This window comes from Lathyrus oleraceus, chromosome 7 (assembly GCF_024323335.1).
Source record: "Lathyrus oleraceus cultivar Zhongwan6 chromosome 7, CAAS_Psat_ZW6_1.0, whole genome shotgun sequence".
Lineage (NCBI taxonomy): Eukaryota > Viridiplantae > Streptophyta > Magnoliopsida > Fabales > Fabaceae > Lathyrus > Lathyrus oleraceus.
In genome coordinates, this window is record NC_066585.1 from 190895785 (window position 1) to 190920848 (window position 25064).

Below are 25064 nucleotides of genomic sequence, written 5' to 3' on the forward strand. Positions count from 1 at the left end.
ATCTCTTGTAACTTTTCATCTATCATTTGTCCTTGTCAGATTTATTCCCTTAGGTTAGAAGTAACATTCAAGTTTCCCATTATCACACCATCCTGCATCCAACTAAACTGAAGATTAAGATCTCGGAAATTTTCTAACAATGCATATTCTAACATCATTAACTCGACTTTATGCATCTCTTTCCGACTTAAGGCATCTGCAACCTTATTCGCTTTCCCCGGGTGATACTTAAGCTCAAAATCAAAGTCCTCCAAGTACTTCATCCATCTCCTATGTCTCATATTTAACTATTTCTGGTCAAATAAGTATTTCAAACTCTTGTGGTCGCTAAACATCTCAAAACACACTCCATACAAGTAATGTCACCACACCTTTAATGTAAAAACAACAACAGCTAGTTCAAGATCATGGGTCGGATAGTTCTCTTCGTGATGCTTCAACTGACGAGAAGCATATGCTACAAGTTGACCACTCTGCATTAACACCCCTCATAATCCTTTCTTAGAGGCATCACAAAATACTTCATAAGACTTACTAGGATCAGGGATGATTAAAACATGAGCAGTTGTTAGTTTCTCCTTCAAACTCATGAAAGTCTGCTCACACTTCGAATCCCATTTAAAAGAAATTTCCTTTCGGGTAAGTCTAGTCATTGGTAAGACTATCTGCGAAAACCCCTTTATAAATCTTCGATAGTAACCTGCCAAACCTAAGAAACTTCTGACTTTGGAAGCATTCTTCGGTCTTTCCCAATTAATAACTGCTTTGACTTTAGATGGATGCACTGATACTCCTCCCTGTAATATTGCATGACCAAGAAACTTCACTTCGTCCATCCAAAATTCACACTTACTTAACTTGGTAAAAAATTGCTTCTCTTGCATTACTGATAAAACAATCCTTAGGTGTTCTCCGTGCTCTTGGGGAGTACGAGAATAAATAAGAATGTCATCAGTAAAGATCACCACGAACTGGTCCAAGTAGGGTTGGAATATCCGATTCATATAGTCCATGAAAACAGCAGGGGCATTCGTCACACTAAAAGGCATTACAAGAAACTCATAATGGCCATATCAGGTTCTAAATGCGGTCTTTGGTGTATCCGAATTCTTAACTCTTATTGGATGATAGCCCGATCATAAATCAATCTTCAAGAACACACCGGCTCATTTCAACTGATCTAGCAAATTGTCTATCCTTGGCAAAGGGTACTTGTTCTTAATGGTGACTTTATTCAACTGGCGATAATCAATACACAACCGCATACTACCATTCTTCTTCTTTACTAGTAACACTGGAGCTCCCCACGGTGAGACACTAGGTCAGATGAAATGCTTTGTTAACAACTCTTCTAATTGATCCTTCAACTCTCTCAACTCGAGTGGCGCCATACAATAGGGAGAAATGGAGATTGGAGCCATCCTAGGTATCAGATCAGTAGAGAATTCCACTTTCCTTTCAGGAGGAAGAGAAGTGACATCCTCAGGGAAAACTTCCGGAAATTCACAAACGATAGGAATTTGTGTAACATTGAGATTGCCGCTACATTCCTTGGTGAGAACCAAGAGAACTGACTTTTCTTTCTCAAATAAGAAATTAACCATGCTAACTGTACCTTCCAAGATAGTAGTTAATACATCCTTTGGAGTAGCTTCACTAGATGGAATGATAATCAACTTCTATTCACATCCAATAAACACCAAATTGGCAGAAAGCCAATCCGTCCCTAAAACCACGTCAACCTTCTTAAGTGGTAAACAAATAAGATCAATCTGGAAAATTCTACCATTCACCGAGAGCGAACAATTTTCACAAATCAACGGTGTCTCAACCACATCATCCATGGCAGTAGTAACCACCATATGAGGAGACAAGGGAATTGCTTGCAAGCCAAGACGCTTCATGCACTGAACTGATACAAAAGAGTGTGTCGCCCCACAATCAAACAATACAAAACAAGGATGATCATTGACAAGACACGTACCCGCAATTAAGGCATTGTTGCTCTTAGCCTTCCTTGCATCCAAAGTATAAACTCGACCGGTGCTCCTCCCCTGCATATGATTCTTATTCTGAGGATAATCCCTAGCCATGTCTCCCTCCCTCTGACAAGTAAAACACTTAATTCCACTTCCAACATATCTTCCAAAATGAGACCTCTTACATACTTGACATTGCGGAGGATGATTAGGCCTTGCATGTTGCACTTGTTTTCCCTTGAAAGCTTAAGGTCTAGGTCTAAACTTGTTGCCCAGCCTCCCTTGGTCCTTCTGTCCACCCCTATATTGATCCCTTTCTTCTTGAACTTTCTTCAAACTGTTCTCAGTCACATATCACTGCCTTAATAATTCAGCGTAAGTAGTGAATTCCCTTTGAGAAACACTATGAGAAATTTCACCTCTTAGGCCAAAAAGGAATTGATCGATCTTCCATTTCTCATATGGTGCGTACTCGGCCTGTCTAGAATAAGCAGCCATATCTTCAAACTTCTTAGCATACGCAGCTACTGTCATAGTATCCTGTCTAAGCTGCTGAAACTCAAATTCTTTCTGACTCATCAAAGAGCTAGGAAAATACTTATCCAGGAAAGTAGTCTTAAAATGCTCCCAATCCCTAGGTACTCCTTGATTGGTCATAAGAGTCAAAGCACTCTCCCACTACCTCACAGCGGGACCCTTCATCATGTGAGAAGCAAACACAACTTTATTCTCTTCACTACAATGCACTATCTGAAAAATCCTTTCCATGCTGGTTATCCACTCATGAGCCTTCACAGGATTTAATCCACCATGGAATTCAGGAGGATTCATGCGAAAGAAATCCAGGAAACTACCACCTGCAGCTTCTTGTGGAACCCCTTGAGGATGAAGACCACCACTCCACTGTTGCATCATCTGTTGCATGAATTGATTGTGTTGTTGTTGCATCTGTTGCACAAACTAGGGCCATTGAAAACCTTCACTATCACTTGGTGGTTCAGAGTCTGAATTCTGAGTTCTGGGTCTGCCACGACCTCTGCGTATGTCAACCATGATCCTTAATGTCATACAAATATAATTAAGTTGATTAGGCTCAATACTATGAATATAACATCAAGGACAATGATGACAACCAACATATGAGGCAGAAAGAAATACTTATAATATCTCATGGCTAGGTCGAGGATACGACCTGCTCTGATACCAATTGTAACACCCACATATAATATATGTCTAGAATGTATAATACACAAAAGTGCCCAAAATAAAAACTAGGAGCTAGATCATTATACAATGATCTCAAAAATATATACACAACGGAGTTGCCATCCAAACATCAGGTAAGCAAGACATCACTCTATCTTATCTTTACCCTTCTCCTGCTTAGAACCACCTGAAAAATAATCAACAACATGGGGTGAGATAATAATCTCAGTGGGTTCCCTATCTTATGGATCCACTCGGCTCTACAGGGTTTTCTAATCAATATCCAACTTAAGTCAACAAGGGAGAGAAGACTTAAGTGATGGGGAACTAACTCGCAATGTATGGCAACATGCACCTGAGTTCTTGCAACTCAAACCAAGATCATTATTCATATTCACGAAACATCAATCCCTGAGCGGACCTATGTCTAGGGCAAGCCCAGTTCATGCATGCTCGTATAATTCAACTTTCGCGTTGGATATCGGGTCCTCTATGTGTTCCAACCCCATTTCAATCGGCCGTCATCCGTATGGGACTCTAACCCACTTAGGGTATCTTTCACCGTATGGGACTCTAACCCACTTAGGTGTCCACTTTTCCCCCACGTCCACCGTGGTTGGGGCTCCAACCCAATTGAGGCACGAATCATCGGTCTCACATTCTATTGCTTACTCATCTAAGCATATAAAATAGAGATGTGCACCACCAAGGGCATAACATTCTGAATACATGATCGGTTCCACATATCATAACAAGATTCATCAATCAAAGATGACTTCATTCACCAAAATACATAAGCAATAACATGGCATGTTCCATACAAAACGTCTCTTTATCAACTATGGACATCATTCATTCACGACCTCCAAATAAGCGTCGTACGAATGAATGCCGCCTTCTAATGTTATCTAAGTTATAAGTCTAACTTATGGCTTAATACTAATCCCTAGGCTAACTCACTAGATTCATCATGTAATTTTCACATTTAACATGGATTCAGTACAAGCATAGCATCACAATTGATTAATGGTTGGAGGAATGCACTTAGAAACATTTAAGAAATGGATTTTGAAGTTTTTGGCATAAGCCAATTGATTGGTTGGGGAATCCCAATCGATTGGTTCCTCTCACATTCCTATTTTTTAAAGTATACAGACGATCAATCGATTGATCCTCAGTGTCAATCGATTGGCACCTGAAATTTTCCAGTTTTTCTAAAATCGAAAGTTTGTGCAAGCGATTGGAGAAGTGTGTCAATCGATTGGTTCTCAGCAAAATCTCATATTTTCCAATTTGAGTATGTGTGCAATCGATTGGCTTGGAGTAAAATCCCAGGACCAGTCGATTGGTCCCTATCATGTTCTCAAAAATACTTTCTGTATCACTTGGATTCCCACCTGCATAACTCTGTTTCTTTTCTAACAGATAAACACACTTCTTCTTCAAACCAAATCCACCATAAACCATACATATATACATATATATGTCATGGGTTTCAAGTTCATAACCTCAACCATAACCAATCATTTAGTCACAAATAATCATGAAGACTATATCAAAGCACTTGTTCATGAAAATCAACATAATCAAGAGAAAACATTCATCATATAGCATGGATTCTTATAATTTATCTATGATTCTACAACTCTAATCTCTAGAAATCTTAGGGTTTCTAACTAGAACCCACCTCAAGAGATAGAAGAGGAGAAGTTGTTGAGGATGATATGATGATATGGAGATGATGGTGATGATTCCAAGCCCTTGATTTCTCCAAGCTTTTCTTCTTCTTCTCTTGAGCTTCTTATTTCTCTCTAGTTTGTCTAATACATAGAGCCAATGAAGTGGTGGTACAATGGTAGTTGGGTGAGAGATAAAAACATGTGGCCACCATTTTCCACAAGAAACATGTGGTTAGAAAAAGGTTACCGGTAGTAACAAATATCACAAGTAGGATTATACTTGTAATATTTGTTCTACTAGAGCTATTGACCAATTATTAGTGTTACCAAATGTCCCAATTAATAAAAGGTCAGTCCCAATTAATATTAATTAAGTCAATCTGAATTCACTATTTACCCTATTTATCCCAACTGATAACTTATAGAGCACATAGGAACTCAATTGATCTCAATTAATGGGAATATGAGTATTTAAGAAAATACAGGGTATTACAGTTTACCCCCTGTAAAAAAAATTGGACCCCCCTTAAAATGTTAAAATTCTGTGTCTTTTGCCCCTTAAGCGCAAAAGGTACCACCCCCTATAATATATATATATTTTTGGTTTACCCCCCAGATTCAGTATTCAAATTGTATGTTTAGGGGGTGTCGCATCGCGCGAAAAACCGGCGGGAAAAGAAAGAAACAACAGAGCCGCCACCGTGCGTTATTTATCCCAAAAGAGGGAAAGGAAACGCTCAGAGTAAACCTGGGAAAGAACATGGTCTCGCGACCAAAGAGTATGGGTTCGGGAGTCGGTTATGCGAAGGGAAGGTATTAGCACCCCTACGCATCCGTAGTACTCTACGGGATCCACGCACAATAGGAAGGGAAAATGGTTGCTAAAAACGCTGCTCAAACACACACACACACTGGCTGAAAGAGACACAAGAAAACAGACTGAAACTGACTCGGCAGGACATCGTATCCTGGGCCTACTTAGTCTATCAGGCATAGACATCAGAGTCGAAGTAGTTCGGACTGGGGAAAAGACACATGCTCGCTAGGATATCGCATCCTATGCATACGTATCTTCTCGGACGAGAGAAGAATCAGAGCATTCGTAGCTCGGCTGACACGCACACAAACAAACAAGACACAGGCAAACGTGGAGCCTGAATGCCAATCGCTGGACTTACATCAGCATCCGAACCAAAACACACACAAGAAGGCAAACATGGAGCCTGAATGCCAATCACTGGGCTTACATCAGCATCCGAACCAAAACGCACGCACACTGGAACCCAAATGCCACTCGATGGACTTACATCGGCTTCCAAGCACACTACAACACAACAGGTAGATAGGGAGTCGGGGACTCAGCCTATGACTGTCAAACAAAACACACAAAAAGAAAAGAAAGGCGCCCGGAGAGATCAGCTCAATCTCCTGCCTACATACTTCATCTGGTATGAAGATCAGGGCGATGTAGTTCCCCTACGCAGGGATAAAGGACTAGCCTAACCAGATAACAGAGGGAGACACAACTCTAGGGAGACTACGACTCGAGCCTAGATGTTGTCATGCAAAATCATCCCTAAGTTAAGGTTTCTAGCTAAATGGCACGCGGGCCGACCTATCCTAAGCATGGCTCACACAGGAAGCAAGCCACGCACACTTAACTTGCACAGGAAGCAAGTCTAAACTAATCCTAACTTGCACAGGAAGCAAGTCAAACTATCCTAACTTGCACAGGAAGCAAGTCAAACAATCCTACAAGCACAGATAGCACACGCTATACACAAACAAGTGGCTCAAACAAGGGTTAGGTTTTAGTCAAGGGGTCATATCAACCTCAACAAACAAACCTCTGGAACTGGGTGAATGTTGCTCTTAACCTTGCCATTGAGGGGCTAAGGTGAAGCAGATGAAAGGATGAAGTGAGGATGAGACCTCACAGCTCTTATCCCTGGCCTGGGAGAGCTCAAGACAAGAATGTGTGGGTTCAGAAAGTGGGAACCCTTCTACACATTTGACTCAACTGTGCAATTGCACAAGATCTTGGGTTTGTATCTGCAATGCATCAACACAGTGGTGTGAGCAAAGCAGATGACACACTGAATAGTGGGGGATAGATTGCATATCCCTACCTTCCACCAATTGCCTCTTCTCTTAGGAGGACTTTGACTCTATGCAGGGACAAAAGTAAACATCCACAAACATTGCCTCTTAAGGAGGACTTCAGACAGTTGCCTGGCCAAGTAACAGACCAGGTCTTCCAGACTACATGAAGTAAAGGAGGCATACCTCAATGCAAATTGCTTATACAAGCAAAGCAAAGCAAAAAGTTCACAAGGAACTAAGCAACTAAAGCACCTGAAACAGTCAAGCAGATGTTAGTATGCAACTTCAAACAAAACAAACAGAAACAGAAACCAACAGTCAATTGGAGGCACATGGATGTGCAAGGCACAAGGCTTATGGCATGTGAGCCAAGCCACCTACAAAACAAAGAGGTTAGGCAATGATACTTGGGTAAGCTCAATCAAAAGAATTGGTCTTAATGGCCATTTGGTGGTCAACCTGAAATCACAAGCTCAAAGGTGAGTAACAGGACCACTAGGGCAAGCCTAGGGTCAAAAGTGAATGAGAAAGTCAAGACAGCAAGGGTTAAGTATCCAAAATCATGTTCAAACAATTAGGAAACAAAACCAATTGGATTCACATTCATATCAATCACTATCATCATTTCATGAACCATTTAGGTCAAAACATGGCAAACAGAAGCTCATAGAAGTCAACAGCAAGACTTATCTCAAAAGCAATCTAAACATTTTCCAAAAATCACCAAATAAATCATGATCAAACCTAACACATAGCATGGTAAGCATGTCAAATCTCATCCCATTTGGACAAGTGGAAGGCAGTCAATGAAAATCAGAAAGTCAAAGTACATTTGAATGTGCTCAAAGAAGTCAACCAAACATGTATCAACTTAGAAAAATCATAAGTCAATAATGGTGTATGATAAATGAATGGGATCAAAACCATGGCAAAGATGAGGATGTCTAGTTATCTCATGTAAAATTTCATGTCCATCTAATAAGGTATGAGAATTTCACAAATGAAATGGGAACAAGTGTCACACAAAGTCAACATTTGACTAGGCAGGGAAGGAAAATCTCAAACAAATGGAAAATAGTTCAATTAAATCCAAGAAAAATCACAAGTCAACTAGACATACAAGAGTAGGCTCATGAAAAAAATCAAGTCATTTGGAGGTCAAGAAACATGGCAATGAAAATCATGAAGTTGGTCATCAATGGTGTGACACAAATTGTCACACCCTAATTCAAAAAATCATATCTCACAAACCACAAATGATAAATTCACAAACTTTATACCAAAATCACCATGAGGGTGTCTAGTTTAAGCACAAAAAATTTGAGAGCCATTGGATACATTCTCATCATTTCACAATTGATTTGGCAAAGTGTACAAAATTTGGTCACATGTCACAAACCCTAAGGCCATTTAAAAACCATCCATCCAAAAATTCTGGAAAAATAATGATAAAAAAGTAGAGATCATGATGAACACAACACAAAAAATCCCACTCAACTTGGATCAAAAATGAGCAAGTTGTGAATTTTGGAAGATTGATGAAATTATTGAAGAAATTAATTGAATTTATATGGAGAAAATGGCATTTTGGTAAATAACCCAGTCACTTATCAAAACGACCGTGTTTTGGTCCAGAAAATGAAATGTTTTGATTGGCTGGAGGGAGAAAAGTCATGCACACGAAAATGGACCAAAATCTGGGCAAATTGGGATTAGGGTTCTTATCCAAAAATTGTGATTTCTCAATTCTTCCCAAAAATGTCAATTGAGCACATCATTGTAAACATCAAACACCATACAACAACAATCCAAACCCTAATTTCATCAATTTGAACTATACAACAAGAAATCACAAGAAACATTTTCAAACATCAAACTTTATCTCATCATTTCTTCATGGACAGGCAATCATTTTCAAAAAGGAAAACAACATGATACTCAGCATTGAAAAAACTATTCAGAACATGTAACAATTTTAGAAATGGTGGAAGTTGAAAACTTACCAATTTGGAGGGCAGTCTGTGTTCTTGGTGTTGTTTTGTGATGCCTTGCCAAAACAGATGTGCCTTCAGCTTGCCAATGATGGATAATGATGATGGTATGGCTCAAGACATCTTGGAAGTGCTTAGATCATGGACTGTCCAAGTTGAAAAATGCAAAGATGGATTTTTAGAGAATGAGATGAAATTGGCTGTTGGTGTTGCTGCTACTTTCAAAATGGTGACTGGATTAGGAAGGTGCAAAGGCCAGGTTTGGTGCTTTTCAGTTTTGACAGGTTTTGCAAGTGAGGTGAGTTTTTGTTGGTTAGGTTATTTTGAGGAATGGCCAAGAATTTGTGGTGAATGTAGTGGCTAGGTGCTGCTGGCAGTTGGTTTCATGACAGGTGTGTTTTGGACAGGGCCAAAGAAATGCTTGCTGCAGTGTTATGCTGTGACAGGTTTTGAAAAAAAGCAAGTGGCCAAGTTATGACACACAAGGCAAGGCAAAGTTGAAAATGAGGGAGTGTGTGTATTTGGTTGTATTGGCAAGGCTAGGTCTTCCTTTTTTTTAACCTATGTTGTTGGATACTGCAGGGTTTTCAAAAATGGTTCAATGGCCAAGTGAGGTTTTAAGTGAAAGAACATGGTTGGTCATGTGCTTGTTGGTTGTGGCAAGGCAATGGTGATGCAAAACAAGGGTTGTCACTTGGATGCTTTCTTGACAGAAGATTTGAAATACCAAGATGTAGTCTTCAGCACCAAGTTCTTTTTCTGCTGTGCTGTTTTTATGCCATGGTGTTTTGGACAGATAAATTCAAATGCTAACAGCAGGGGTTTTTTCTTTTTGATCTCAGTAGCCTCTTTTCCAAAATGCCAATGTATCCTTTTTGATGGATGCTTGACAGCTTTTCCAATGCCCAGTCAGGTTAGAAAAAAGTGAGTAAGTGAAGGGGGTTGGAATGGATGAGGTTTTTTGCAAGAGTGCCCAAAACCAAAAGTGGATGAGTCAAGTCTATTATGTGTTGTTTGGTTGTGTAGGTTGGCCAGGCAGTCATGCCAAGTTTGTTGCATTTGTTGGCAGAGAAGTGAGGGCCAGGTGAGGTTTCATTTTCTGCTGCAGGATGTATAGTGTGATGACAAAAAATAGGAATGCAAGTAGGGTGAGTTTTTGGGAGGGTGTATGAGGTTTGGTTCTTCTGTTTTGACAGGGTGTTGTAACTGGTTTTTTTCTTTAGAAAAATGGCCAAAGGCTTTTGTTCTTGTGGTAAGGCTGCTGCAGCAGGGTTAGGTTATGTTGCTGCTCTTGTGGACAGAAAGAAAAAACAAGTCCAGTTGGCTGTTCTCTTTTTGTGCTGTTTTGTAAGGTAGTTTTTTTAGAAAATATCAAGGTGAGGCCTTTTGCATGAGTGAATCCTTGGTTGGTCATGTGCTGTTGCTGCTGCTATGTCCTCATTTGACAGAAAATCATGGAAAAAATCTGCTGTCCCTGAGTACAAGGCAGGGTTGTGGGATGTGGTTTGTGGCTGCAATCTTAGGGTTAGTTTTGGACAGGAAAATGGGGGAAAAAGTTCTGCTATAGGACAGTACGAGTAAGGTTGCAAGATGTGGTAGCATGGTGACAATGTCCTTTCCTTCCAAAATTTAAGCAACTTAAGGCATGGCTTCTTGTACTACTGGTTTTTAGGCTGCAAGTGAGGCTCACCATGACAGAAAAATTGCTGCACAATTGCTGTCCTTTTGAGGTACAAGGCAAGGCATGGACAAGTATGGTTAAAGTATGGTTAAATGGTACTTTTCTTACAATTCAAGCAACCAAGCAATATTCACATGTTCTGCATAATTTGGCTTTGCAAACACACTTAAAATGATATTTATGAGCTGTTCCAATTGGCCAAATGTTGAAAAAATGCTTGAGTCAAAAAGTCAACTCTTGGTCAAACTTTGAATTTAAATGAAAAAGGTCCAAAAATGCCATTTTGATTGGTAAGGTTTTAGGTCATGAAATTTATATTTTTGGAAAGAGGATGAAAAATGTGGTTTGTAGGAAAAAACCCCACCAAATTTGGCCAAACGGTTTGGGAGATATGGCCCTTTGAAGTTCAAGATTTTCTGAAATCGATTCGATCATAACTTGCCAACCACACATGGGAATTGAGAGTTCTAGGACTTTTTGGAAATGGGAGAACAAGATCTTCAACTTTCATGTTGGGCAAAAATTCATTTGAGGCTTGTATCACAATGTAGGTTTGAGGATCAAAACTTTCCATTTTTGGTAAGTTTCAGTTACAGGCCCAGTTTCCGTTTTGGGAAATTTCTGATCTGGCTTCAAATTCTTCCATGATGGTGTTTGGCATGATGTATGATGACTATTTGGACATGAATGAACTCCCACAAACCAATTCCAATCATCAAATCTCTGATTAAATGGACAATTGACCAACAGTTGACTATTAGGGTTTTTGTCTGATTATGCATTGACTGATGAATTCCAAACCCTGATTCCTTGAGAACTTGACTTCAAATGATGTCCCAAGTTGTATGAACTCTTGATTATTAACCATGGTGCCCAAATTCCACAAGAATGACCACCAACCATTGCCTTGACTGACAGTTGACTTTTCTAGGGTTTTTGACTGTCTGGGCATGAACTGCTGACCTCTGAGCCCTTAACCCTTGACCAAAATACTTCAAATAGACCTCCAAACCATGAGAACTTGTTGGACAATCCCCAAGGCCTTGATTCAATGAGAAATTCCTTTGCTTGCTTGATTGACTGATCAGGAGATTAGTTTGACCTAATTCTTGATTGCTTGCACTTGAGGCAACTGGGAACAATGCAAATGCTATGCCATGGATCATGATATGCTATGACCTAACATGAAAATGTATGCATAATGATAGGTGCAAATTTGAGGTGCTACAGCTGCCCCTATTCAATCAGCTGGGAACCCGAACGGATGATAGCAACGGCTGTCAGACCTTCAGGGTAAACAGGGATTGAATACCAAAGAACCGTAGAATTTGCACAGACTGGATATGACACCAAAGAACCACGTCATTTACCGATGACGACTGCAATTGACAACTTCAAAAAAGTGAAACCATTTACCGATGGTTGAGGAACTGGAATCTTGATATTTACTGATATCAACTTCAGCACGACCATTTACCGATGGCGGCTGGGGAAAACAAACTTCTGGAAAACAAAACCATTTACCGATGGTTAAAATTGGAAACTTTGATATTTACCGATATCAACTTCAGCAAGACCATTTACCGATGGCTGCTGCAACTGGAGATCCGATATTTACCGATATCGAAGAAAACGGGGCCATTTACCGATGGCATCTCCACTTGGGGGAGGAACAAAATCCTTGTGGTGATACCAGACAAGACGTTTACCGACGACTTCTGGGGATTTTGATTTTGTTGACCAGACATTTACCGATGACTGGGATGAGACTCGACGTTTACCGACATCGAAAGGTGATGTTTACCGACATCCAAAGAAATGACCAGACATTTACCGATGACTGGGAATGAGAAATTTAGTGGGGAGATACAAATATTTGCAACCGGAAACCAGATAGGACATTTACAGATGACTCTACTGGGGATTTCTAGCTGGGAATTATCAGACATTTACCGATGACTGAGGAAAAAGACTTGATGTTTACCGACATCGAAAGATGATGTTTACCGACATCAAAAAATGACCAGACATTTACCGATGACTGGGGAAAAACTCGATGTTTACAGACACCGAAACAATGGTGTTTACTGACACCAACAATAATAACCAGACATTTACTGATGACTGGGGTGAGACTCGATGTTTACAGACACCGAAACAATGGTGTTTACCGACACCAAACAATGATGACCAGACATTTACTGATGACTGGAGAATACTTGATGTTTACCGACATCGAAAGATGATGTTTACCGACATCAAAAAGAGAAGACACACGCGGGTGCTGACATGACACCTACTGGTATCACAAGAACGACATCTTAGATATGTCAAGGCAAGGTTGACCACTTGTTGGGGGTCTCACTGAGGAAAAACAAACTTTCTGTCACCATCGGGTGAGGAAATAAACCTCTGTGGGGAATAAACAAATCTGAAAGCTGTCAAGAGCAACTGTAGCAGTCTTGGTGCTGATGTTGAACAAAAATGATCCGCCTCTGCCGGGGATACGGTCTGGTGAGGTTAACACATGAATGCATATGTTTGAATTTTTCTATGGCGTAATGCTCCATATTGAATGGGAATGCTACGCAGTTTTGAGGATGCAATGATTACTACATGCAAAATGCAAATGAACCCTGGCTAGGGAGCCGAAATGATCAGATACTCTGACTCTGTGGGGAGACTCCTCTTGGGGAATTACTCTGCGGGGAACTCTGCTTGAGGAATGGTAAAGTGACTTCACACTCATGTTTGAAGAACAGTACTTGCTGCTGGAGAAAGGTGAACTCCGCTGGGGATATCCTTCAGTCCACAGATAGGATAAATGCTGGAGATAACTTTAATGAACCTGCCTCACTCGGGGAGGAAATCGGCAAATACAGGCCTGCTGGGGATAGGCAATCCTTAGATCTGTTGGGGAATAGAAAGCACTATCCACAGACGTCTTCGCAGGGGAACACAGCTCTGATAGCTTCCAAACTTGCTTGGGGAAAATATCTATTGAGGAAACGTCCTCACAGATGCCAATCTGAAAAAACAGCACAACAAAATGCCCCCAGGGGATATATGGACAAGATACGTTCAAGTGTCCTCAACATTCAAAATGATTTTCAAATGTTTCGTCATCCTGCAAGCTATTGTGTAGCCTCCATGTTCTTTTTATGCAATGCTTATCAAAAATTCGGACATTTTGCAAACAAAACAGTAAAAATAAAAACAAGAGAGCTATTTATCTGAATAACGACTTTTATTGATTGAAAATGTGCCTGAAGAGGCAAAATACATTGGGAAGCAATTCCTAGAAAGAGGTAATTGCGTACAAAAGGAAAAATCTATCCTAATGGCAACGTGAACACGGCATCCACTACTTCCCAATTCTGTTATAACTCACAGATCATCAGTTTTCCTCCCAACTCCTTGCTTTCTGAGAAGAATGACTGGACAGATCACATCTTTCGAGATGGCAGATGATAAAGCTCGATGAAGTACAGACAACTCTGACTGTAGTCTTCGCTTTAATCCCTAACTTTTGCCTGGATCGCCCTTTCGGGTTTTCAATCCACCGGGATACCCATTTTTGCCTAAGCCGCCCTTGCGGGTTTTCGACTTACCGGGTGTACACATTTTTCATTTTATCCCTAATTTTTGCCCGAACCTTTCTTTCTGTTTTTTTGGTTCGCCGGGATGCCCATTTTTTGCCTGGACTTTTTTTTTCTTCTTGTCCAGCGGGTCGATTTATGCGAAGTATTTTTTGACTACATCTGAGTTGACAGGAGACGGAAAATCTTCACCATCCATAGTTGTAAGCATCAAGGCTCCACCGGAGAAGACCTTCTTCACAACATACGGACCTTCATAGTTAGGAGTCCACTTGCCCCTGTTATCTGTACCGGGAGGGAGGATCCTCTTCAAAACTAAATCACCGACCTGATAGCTTCGAGGACGCACTTTCTGATCAAAGGCTCGCTTCATCCTTCGCTGATACAACTGCCCATGGCATACAGCTGCTAGCCGTCTCTCCTCGATAAGGCTCAACTCGTTAAACCTTGTTCGGATCCACTCGGCTTCGTCCAGCTTGACATCCAATAAAACTCTCAGAGAAGGAATCTCCACTTCAACAGGTAGGACAGCTTCCATACCATACACAAGGGAGTAAGGGGTTGCCCCGGTCGACGTACGTACTGAGGTACGGTACCCATGCAAAGCGAAAGGCAGCATCTCATGCCAATCCTTGTACGTAACGACCATCTTCTGCACAATCTTCTTGATATTCTTGTTTGCCGCTTCTACAGCACCATTCATCTTTGGTCTGTAAGGAGAAGAATTGTGATGTTCAATCTTGAAATCTTTACACAGCTCCTTTATCATCTTGTTGTTGAGATTCGAACCATTGTCGGTGATGATTCTCTCAGGAACTCCGTAACGACAGATGATTTCTTTCTTGATGAACCGGGTAACCACTTGTTTGGTAACGTTAGCATAGGAAGCTGCTTCCACCCACTTGGTGAAATAATCAATCGCAACCAAGATGAAGCGGTGTCCATTCGAAGCAGTAGGCTCAATCTTCCCAATCATATCGATGCCCCACATGGCAAACGGCCAAGGCGAATTCATGATATTCAGAGGGCTTGGTGGCACGTGCACCTTATCAGCATAGATTTGACACTTATGGCATTTCCGAGCATACTTGAAACAATCGGATTCCATAGTCATCCAGTAATAACCCGCTCTCAACAATTTCTTAGCCATTGCATGTCCGCCGGCATGAGTACCGAAGGAACCTTCATGCACTTCTTGCATTAACATGTCTGCCTCGGGTCTGTCCACGCACCTGAGCAAGACCATGTCAAAGTTTCTCTTATACAACACATCATCCTGATTCAAATAAAAGCTTCCAGCTAGCCTTCTCAGGGTTTTCTTGTCATTCTTTGACGCACCTTCAGGATACTCTTGAGTCTTGAGGAAATTCTTGATGTCATAATACCACGACTTCTCATCACCCACAACAGACTCGGCTGCAAACACATACGCAGGCCTCTCAAGTCGATTCACCGCAACATGTGGCACGTGATTCCACCAATGAACTTTGATCATAGACGACAAAGTAGCCAAGGCGTCAGCCATTTGATTCTCATCCCGGGGGACATGATACAACTTCACCTTCTTGAAGAACGTCAGTATTCTTCTGGTATAATCTCTATACGGAATCAAATGCGGCTGGTTCGTATTCCAATCTCCATTGACTTGATTGACCACTAGAGCGGAATCTCCAAATATGTCAAGGGTTTTGATCCTCAGATTAATGGCTTCTTCTATCCCCATGATACAAGCCTCATACTCAGCTTCATTGTTGGTGACGTCAAACGTCAATCTGGCAGAAAAAGGTATATGAGCACCTTTAGGATTGATCAGCACTGCCCCAACGCCGTTACCATTCATATTCACAGCCCCATCAAACATCAGTGTCCATTTGTCATCCGGGTCCGGTCCTTCCTCGACGAGAGGCTCTTCGCAATCTTTCATCTTCAGATACATGATGTCTTCGTCAGGGAATTCAAACATCATAGGCTGATAATCTTCAATCGGTTGCTCGGCAAGGTAATCTGACAGAATACTACCCTTGATGGCCTTCTGTGACGTGTACTGAATGTCATACTCTGTTAAGATCATTTGCCAACGGGCAACACGTCCGGTGAGAGCTGGTTTCTCAAAGATGTACTTTACTGGATCCATCTTAGAAATCAACAAGGTGGTATGGTTCAACATATACTGTCTTAGTCGGCGAGCAGCCCAGGCCAAAGCACAGCAAGTTTTCTCGAGCAGTGAATATCTTGTTTCACAGTCGGTGAACTTTTTGCTAAGGTAGTATATGGCATGCTCTTTTCGACCAGACTCGTCATGCTGTCCCAATACACACCCCATCGAGTTCTCAGTCACTGACAGGTACATTATCAGAGGTCTCCCTGGAACTGGAGGTATAAGGATTGGAGGTTTCTGCAAATACTCCTTAATCTTGTCAAAAGCTTTCTGACAATCATCATTCCACTTGATCGCTTGATTCTTTCTGAGCAGTTTGAAAATTGGTTCACATGTAGCAGTTAGATGAGATATGAACCTTGCAATGTAGTTCAATCTCCCTAAAAACCCACGGACTTGCTTCTCCGTCTTCGGTTCAGGCATCTCTTGAATAGCTTTGACTTTTGCTGGATCAACCTCAATCCCTTTCTCACTGACAATGAAGCCTAAGAGCTTCCCGGATCTCACTCCAAACGTGCACTTGTTCGGATTCAACCTCAGCTTGAACTTCCTCAACCGGTCAAACAGCTTCTGCAAATTTACCAGGTGCTCTTCTTCTGTCTGCGATTTCGCAATCATATCATCTACGTACACTTCGATTTCCTTGTGCATCATATCATGAAAAAGAGTCGTCATTGCCCTCTGATAGGTAGCACCAGCATTCTTCAGCCCAAATGGCATCACTTTGTAGCAGAACGTGCCCCAAGGTGTAATGAATGTCGTCTTTTCCATGTCCTCTGGCGCCATCTTGATCTGATTATATCCGGAGAAACCATCCATGAAAGAGAATACCGAGGATTGAGCCGTATTATCAACCAATACATCAATGTGAGGTAATGGGAAATCATCTTTCGGACTCGCTCTGTTCAAATCCCGGTAATCGACACACATTCTGACTTTACCATCCTTCTTCGGCACAGGAACGATGTTGGCCACCCACGGTGGATAACTGGTGACAGCCAGAAAACCCGCATCCCACTGCTTCTGAACCTCTTCCTTGATCTTAGTTGCCATGTCAGGACTCGTTCTACGAAGCTTCTGCTTGACCGAAGGACATCCTTCTCTAAGAGGTAATCGGTGCATCACAATGTCTGTATCTAACCCAGGCATATCTTGATACGACCAGGCGAACACTTCCACATATTCTTTCAGCATCTCAATCAGCCTCCTCTTGACAGAGTCCTCTAAGGCAGCCCCAATCTTGATTTCTCTTTTGTCGTCCTCAGTACCCAGATTAACAGTTTCCAACTCCTCCTGATGAGGTTGGATGACCCTTTCCTCCTGCTTCAGTAGTCTGGCCAATTCTGCAGGGAGTTCACAGTCTTCCTCACTCTCCTCTTCAGCTTGGTATATGGGATTATCGAAATCATACTGAGCCATAACAGAATCGTTCATAGTGAATGCCATAAGATCGCTTCTGCATGTTTGATGCTTTATTTTAGAAAAAGAGTTCAATAAAGTCACAAAAACAAAAAACATTGCCATTTTTATTGTTTTTGAAAAAGAAAAATGAAAACAGAAAACAGAAAGACAGGGATCACAAAATTTGTTCAAAAAATGTCCTTCATTAATGATAATCATTAAAACATGATGAGGCCCTACAAAAATGAATCACTACGCCTTGGGCAGAACGTAGGATTTTCATGCAAAATGACAAAACAACAGAAAATTACTCTGTCAGAAGAGTAACTGGAACCACTTCTTCAGCCGTCCAGTTGTTGATAGACCCCCCTGGTGCACACGGGCGAACCCAGTTGTCCAAATCACAGTCACTGTCACAGTCTTCACTACCGGTTGCAGAGACGTCGCCATGATTCATCAGCCCAGCGCTGGTAAAGGTACTCGGACCCGCTTGACTATTCTGCTCTGCTTGGAGAGGCTCGTAACCAACACCAAATTTGTCTTCTTTAACCGGCAAATCCACCATCTTGCCCCAGCCTTCAGCTTTGCCGGAATCAACAACCTCCTTAGCCTGCTTGTAAGAAGTGATCGAAGCACCTGGCTTCCTCTGCTCAGCGTACGCCACTTTCTCAAGAGCCACAGTCTCAAACGCCTGGCATAAGGTTTCATGGATCTCGCCATCCACCTCAACATATTTGAACGAGGATAGATGACTCACCAGAATCTCTTCTTCACCGCACACAGTTACAATCTGACCGTTCCAGACATACTTGAGCTTTTGATGGAGTGTCGACGAGACTGCCCCTGCTGCATGAATCCATGGACGCCCCAACAAACAACTATAGGCAGGCTGGATGTCCATAACATAGAAGATGATATCAAAAACCTCAGGACCTATCTTCACAGGCAAGGTAACTTCTCCACACACAGAGCGTTTGGATCCGTCGAAAGCACGAACAATCAGGTCGCTGGGGTTAAGCACAAACCCTTCTGCATCAATCTTCTTCAAAATCTGCTTAGGCAGCACATTCAGCGACGACCCGGTGTCTACCAATACGTGAGACAACACTGCCCCCTTGCACTCCATGGTGATGTGCAAGGCTTTGTTATGGTTTCGCCCTTCAGGTGGTAAGTCCAAGTTGGTGAAACCCACACCATGCCTGGTGCTCACATTGGCCATCACACCCTCCAGTTGATTGACAGAAATCTCTTGAGGCACGTAAGCCAGATTCAACATCTTCAGCAAGGCGTTACGGTGTGCTTCAGAGCACATCAACAGTGAAAGTATAGAAATCTTGGACGGAGTTTGATTCAACTGATCCACAATCTTGTAGTCACTTTTCTTGATTATCTTCATAAACTCCTCCACGTCCTTCTCAAATGACCCCTCGGGTGCCTCCTTCTGAACAGGCTCTTCCTCAACCACAGCTTGCTTACCCTTTGCTCTGGCGAGAGCTTCAGCATTATTGTCCCTCAAAGGCTGCGGTGCGAACAGACGACCGCTTCTGGTAAAACCTCCTGGACCCCCTACATTATCCACAGCCGGACCAATAGTTGCAGGAACTCTATTTGGTACACCAATCGTCACTGGAGTTTGATTCACTGGTCTCGTCTGACTTTCAGCCCTTCTGTAATTGCGGTGAGCATTATCATACTTCCACGGCACGGCTCTACTATTTTCAACAACCCTTCTTCCAGACGCCACGGTAGTAGTCGGAACACTGATGGTTACAGGCACGGGAATGGTAACTGGGGTACCATTCGTTGCGGGTGCACTGACAACCCTTTGTCCACGTTCTTCAGACGGTTTAAAGTAAATGGTGATAGTTGACGCTGTTCCACGATCTTTTACAGCCCTACTGAATTGCAAACAACCTTCATCCATCATACCCTGGATACCGGTCCTCAACTGGTCGCAACCATTCTCAGATTCTGCACAGCCCAAACAATTTTCATCACAGCCCGGGTAGACACCCCCCTTCAGCAGACGGCACTTCACAACTAGCAGAGAAGTCTGAACATCATCAACATTAACAACCAGATCTTCAGCTTCTTTCCCTTCAATTTTGTTCACTCTATGCCCACCATGCTGAGGCATAGGGTTGTTTACGACGTTAGGCACTGGAGCGAAGTTGATTGCCTTGGCATCGATCAAATCTTGAACCTTGTGCTGGAGAGCTCGACACTTCTCAGTATGGTGGCCTGGTGCCCCAGAATGAAAGTCACATCTAACATTAGCATCATAGCCGGGAGGCAGCACTGTAGGCGGAGCCATTGTACGCAACTCAATCATCCCCAACCGGAGTAGTTCGGGCAGTAACTCTGCGTAAGACATGGGCAGAGGATCAAATCTTCTATCAGCCTGCAATTTCTGTCTGGGCTGATAAGGACGTTGCTGTTGTTGTTGTTGTTGCGGTTGTTGAACTCTTGGTTGTTGTTGTTGACGAGGTTGAGGTGCCGGAATAGTCACTGCAGCTACTGGACGATATTGATCTCTGTTAGCATTTGTTCTGTACACACCCCCTCTGTGCTGTACAGCATTGGTCTCTCCTTCTCTACGGCGAGGTGCCCCAGAGAAGGGTTTCTTTAATGAAGACGAGGAACCAGCATCATGGATCCTACCAGCTTTGATTAGACTCTCAGTCCTTTCTCCACAAATGACGACATCGGAAAAACTACCGAATGGGCAGCTCCCCATCCGGTCCATAAACACACCTTGAAGAGTACCAATAAACATATCTGTCAATTCCCTCTCCAGCATAGGGGGTTGAACTCTAGCAGCCAGTTCACGCCACCTCTGGGCATACTCCTTGAAGCTTTCATTGGATTTCTGACATAGACTCTGCAGCTGAGTCCGGCTCGGTGCCATGTCCATGTTGTGTTTGTACTGCCTCAAGAAGGCCTCACCTAGATCTCTCCAGCATCGGATAGAATCTCTCTTCAATTCCATGTACCAGTCCAAAGAAGCCCCAGATAGACTATCTTGGAAAAAATACATCCACATCTTTTCATCCTCGGTATACGCAGAGATCTTTCGATAATAAGCCTGCACATGGGTGCGAGGGCAAGAAGTACCGTTGTACTTGTCGAAGGACGGTGCTTTGAACTTGTGAGGGATTCTCAAACCTTCAACCAATCCCATGTTGGTAACATCAAAACCGAGGGAATTCTGACTTTCCATAGCACGGATCTTTTCAGCAAGAGCCTCAACTTTGCGGTCTCTCTCATTACCCCTTCCCAGAACGTCTTCGTCTTCACTGAGCAGAGAGAACATATCCTCTTGTCTGTCAACAATCGTAGCAGGATTACGGGCCGGAGCACGGACTACTCTGGCATTAGCGGCATCCGGAACAATAGGTTGACCGTTGATTCGAATACCCCCCAATTCATCACCTACAGCATAGTTGTTGACGGGTACGGCAGTAGCAACATTGTTATCATTGACCGGGCCTCCCTCTGGCGGAGCATTGTTGATCGGTGGATTTGCAGCCTCTTGTCTCTGAACCATAGCTCGAAGTTCTTCTTGACCTTGCGCAACCCCTTGCATCATATTCATAAACTGGGCCATGCTAGCCTTCATCTCAGCCAACTCAGCTTGAAATTGATCCATACTTCTCTGTCGATTCAGTCTTGTTAAGTAGCGGTGCGGACGTTGATCAGCTATCCTGCCTGAACAGGAACCAAGAGTGAGAAGTCACGATCAAGAACACCTGTTATGCAAAATGATATGAGTATGATGCTAATGATGCGTATGATGCACATGATATGCTCATTTCTCAGGCATTCAAAGAGCCTGACCCATCCTGAAAAGATGGCAACCTGCAGCAACAAGAGAACAAACAGATACAGGGAAATGCTGACATCCTTATATACACATAAGGGTAAAAAGGCATACAACCAATGTCAACAGAATATCTGAATAAACAACGTACAAAAGAAAAAGAATCCCATCCAACAAGCCTGGAGGTGATTCTTAACAAAAAGATCCAAAGGATGGCTTACACGCAAATGAATCCCATCCAACAAGCCTGGAGGTGATTCTCAACAAAATACAATCAGAGATACAAACTAAGACAGACGGTCTTCCGGAATGAGGGTCTTCAGGTAATGGCACTGGTCGATCAACAGTGAGCATTCTGAACAATCTGGTAAAGGAGTGATCTTCTCTTTCAACTGTCTTCTCAGCTCCAAGACTTCTCCTCCAAGGTGGTCCTCTGATGCCTGTCTCAAGTCTACTTCCTTCTTCAACTGAGCATCTTTGTCTCTGAGTTGCTTCTCCAAGTCTCTGATCTTCTTCTGATAACTGGCTTCTGCCCTCTGCAGCCTCAAGCGCTCCCGGTGTTCTGCATCTAACATACTCTCCATCTCCTCGTAGGATCTCTTCTTACCTCTTAGTCTGCTAGCATCCTCTCCTTGTACCTCCCTGAGTTGATGGGCCAAGTGCAGCTTATCAGCCTGAGCTTTGTACAACTCCATCTGAGTGTCTTGCTCCTTCTCTCTCAAACGGCGATTCTCCATTAGGGCTTGTTTGTAGTGCTCCGCAGGCACACTCTCAGCAAGGATCAAAGGTGGCTGCTCCTGTAACGGCTCCATCCTATCGTAGGGTAGCAACAAAGTTTCCACTCTCTTCTTGACCCAATCAGTGTAATCGGGCATAGCAACGGCAAACTTCTTCCCTAAGACGGATCCATCTCTGACACCAATGGACTTCCAAGCTCTTCCAATCTGCTCCAACCTAACAGGGTCATCCTTCTTCTCAAAACAAAAACTCTCAGCTATCTCTGCTTCGAGTGGTCTTCTACTCATCACAAACCCCAACTGGCGAAGAGAAAGAACTGGGTTGCAATTGATGCAACCCCTAGTCCCTATGAGTGGCACATTACGGAATCCTCCACAGCTCATAATGACGTTACGCACATCCATCCGGTAAGATTGCCACCTGATATCATAGGAGGTAAGAGACATAACCCTCTGAGTCCATTTATGCGTGCTCTGAGCATCCACAAAAGGTCCACTGACTGGCAGAAGAGACAAGAACCATCTGAGCAAAAGTGGGAGACAACACCTGATAGCCCCACCCTTACCATGCCTACTGTGAATAGCATAGTAAGTGTCAGCCAATAGAGTAGGAACTGGATTTCCTCCAATGAAAATACTGACTGCAGCATAGTCAACAAAATTCGGCATACTCGGAAACAAGACGATCCCATAGATCATGACGGCCAACTGAGCATGAAAGGCTTCCCAACTTCCCTTCTCTGCTTCTTCTCTAGCTACCCTCAACAGAAATTTCAAAGGCAATCCTACAACATCCCCACTGGACTTCCAACTATCACTGACTTCCTTGATACCCAAGTGGAGAGCTCTGGCAATCAATCTAAAGTCAACCTCCTTTGGGACGTCTAAGAAGGGAGTCTGGTGTTGAACTGGGATACTCAACATGATAGAATACTCCTCGAGAGTCGGTGCTAACTGGTAATCCTGGAAAGTGAAGCATCTGAGCTCTGGATCATAAAACTGTAGTAGCGTCTGCAGAGGCACTGGATCTACTACCGTCTTCAATACTGTCAAGATATCTCCATACCGCCCGACAAAACTCTTCAGTCGATCGTCTGTCACGAGGCTACCCAACTCAGCTAGCGGAGTCAACGGCTCACGGTGGAAACTGTAGGAACAGGTCTTCCGCTTCGGCTCGGGGACCGTTGCCATCTCTATCAGTAGACAAGCTCGGGAATGTACCTGAGAAATGATATGCATGCAGGGATTAGTTTTTTTCTCTTTTTTTTTTTTTTTTTTTTTTTTTTTTTTTCTTTTTTTTTGGATTTTTTTTTGCGTTTCTTTTGAAAAATAAATATGCTATGATGCACATGATGCAGACTGGACTGGCTGGTTGTGCAATCTCTGATCACTAGGTCGAAGCTTCAGTCAAAACTCGGAACTCAAATCCAACTTAAGGTCAACCGAAAACTGTTGTCTGAACTAGAGTCACCAACAGAACCAAGTCACCAACAGAACCGAGTCACCAACGGTACCTGTAATAATGAATAACCCTTCCCTACTCACGGGTGTAGTCTAGGCCAGGGTAAAGCTTGAGAGAAACGCAGCATAAATAACCTTTCGCAAAATACTGTCATATACACACCCGAAGTATGTAACGACAGCATCCCACCAGGGTCTGAACTGCTCGTGATATCAATGTTCCGCTAAGTGGCGCCATACCACCCGCTTCCCATGAATCACTCTATTCCTAGGTATCCTAGATTGCACTCATGGTCTGGGTATTGGACCTTTTACCTCAACTGACTCCCCCCCCCCACACAGAGAGAAACAAACAACCAGCCAGGTGAACAGATGAATAAATGCAAACATTAATGCAAACATAAATGCATTCAATAGACAATGAATGCAAACAGTAAATAATGAATGCAATAAATAAACACAGCACAAAGCAACCAAAACCCTAACCTAGAGAGCGCTAGGAGAGACTCGCTCAGGGAAGATGGACCAGCATAGGTCAACTTCTCTATAATCCCCAGCAGAGTCGCCAGCTGTCGCATCGCGCGAAAAACCGGCGGGAAAAGAAAGAAACAACAGAGCCGCCACCGTGCGTTATTTATCCCAAAAGAGGGAAAGGAAACGCTCAGAGTAAACCTGGGAAAGAACATGGTCTCGCGACCAAAGAGTATGGGTTCGGGAGTCGGTTATGCGAAGGGAAGGTATTAGCACCCCTACGCATCCGTAGTACTCTACGGGATCCACGCACAATAGGAAGGGAAAATGGTTGCTAAAAACGCTGCTCAAACACACACACACACACTGGCTGAAAGAGACACAAGAAAACAGACTGAAACTGACTCGGCAGGACATCGTATCCTGGGCCTACTTAGTCTATCAGGCATAGACATCAGAGTCGAAGTAGTTCGGACTGGGGAAAAGACACATGCTCGCTAGGATATCGCATCCTATGCATACGTATCTTCTCGGACGAGAGAAGAATCAGAGCATTCGTAGCTCGGCTGACACGCACACAAACAAACAAGACACAGGCAAACGTGGAGCCTGAATGCCAATCGCTGGACTTACATCAGCATCCGAACCAAAACACACACAAGAAGGCAAACATGGAGCCTGAATGCCAATCACTGGGCTTACATCAGCATCCGAACCAAAACGCACGCACACTGGAACCCAAATGCCACTCGATGGACTTACATCGGCTTCCAAGCAC

The 25064-nt window shown here is 42.9% G+C and overlaps 1 protein-coding gene across 1 annotated transcript; it reads right to left on the bottom strand.

The window, feature by feature from the left end:
- Positions 1-1322: 1322 nt before the first annotated feature.
- LOC127102837 (uncharacterized) lies at positions 1323-2093 on the bottom strand. The gene is made up of 2 exons (XM_051040165.1): positions 1794-2093; positions 1323-1679 (listed from the first exon to the last, which is right to left on the bottom strand). The coding sequence occupies exons 1-2, from the start codon at positions 2091-2093 to the stop codon at positions 1323-1325; spliced, it is 657 nt and encodes a 218-aa protein (XP_050896122.1).
- Between the last annotated feature and the right edge of the window lie 22971 nt (positions 2094-25064).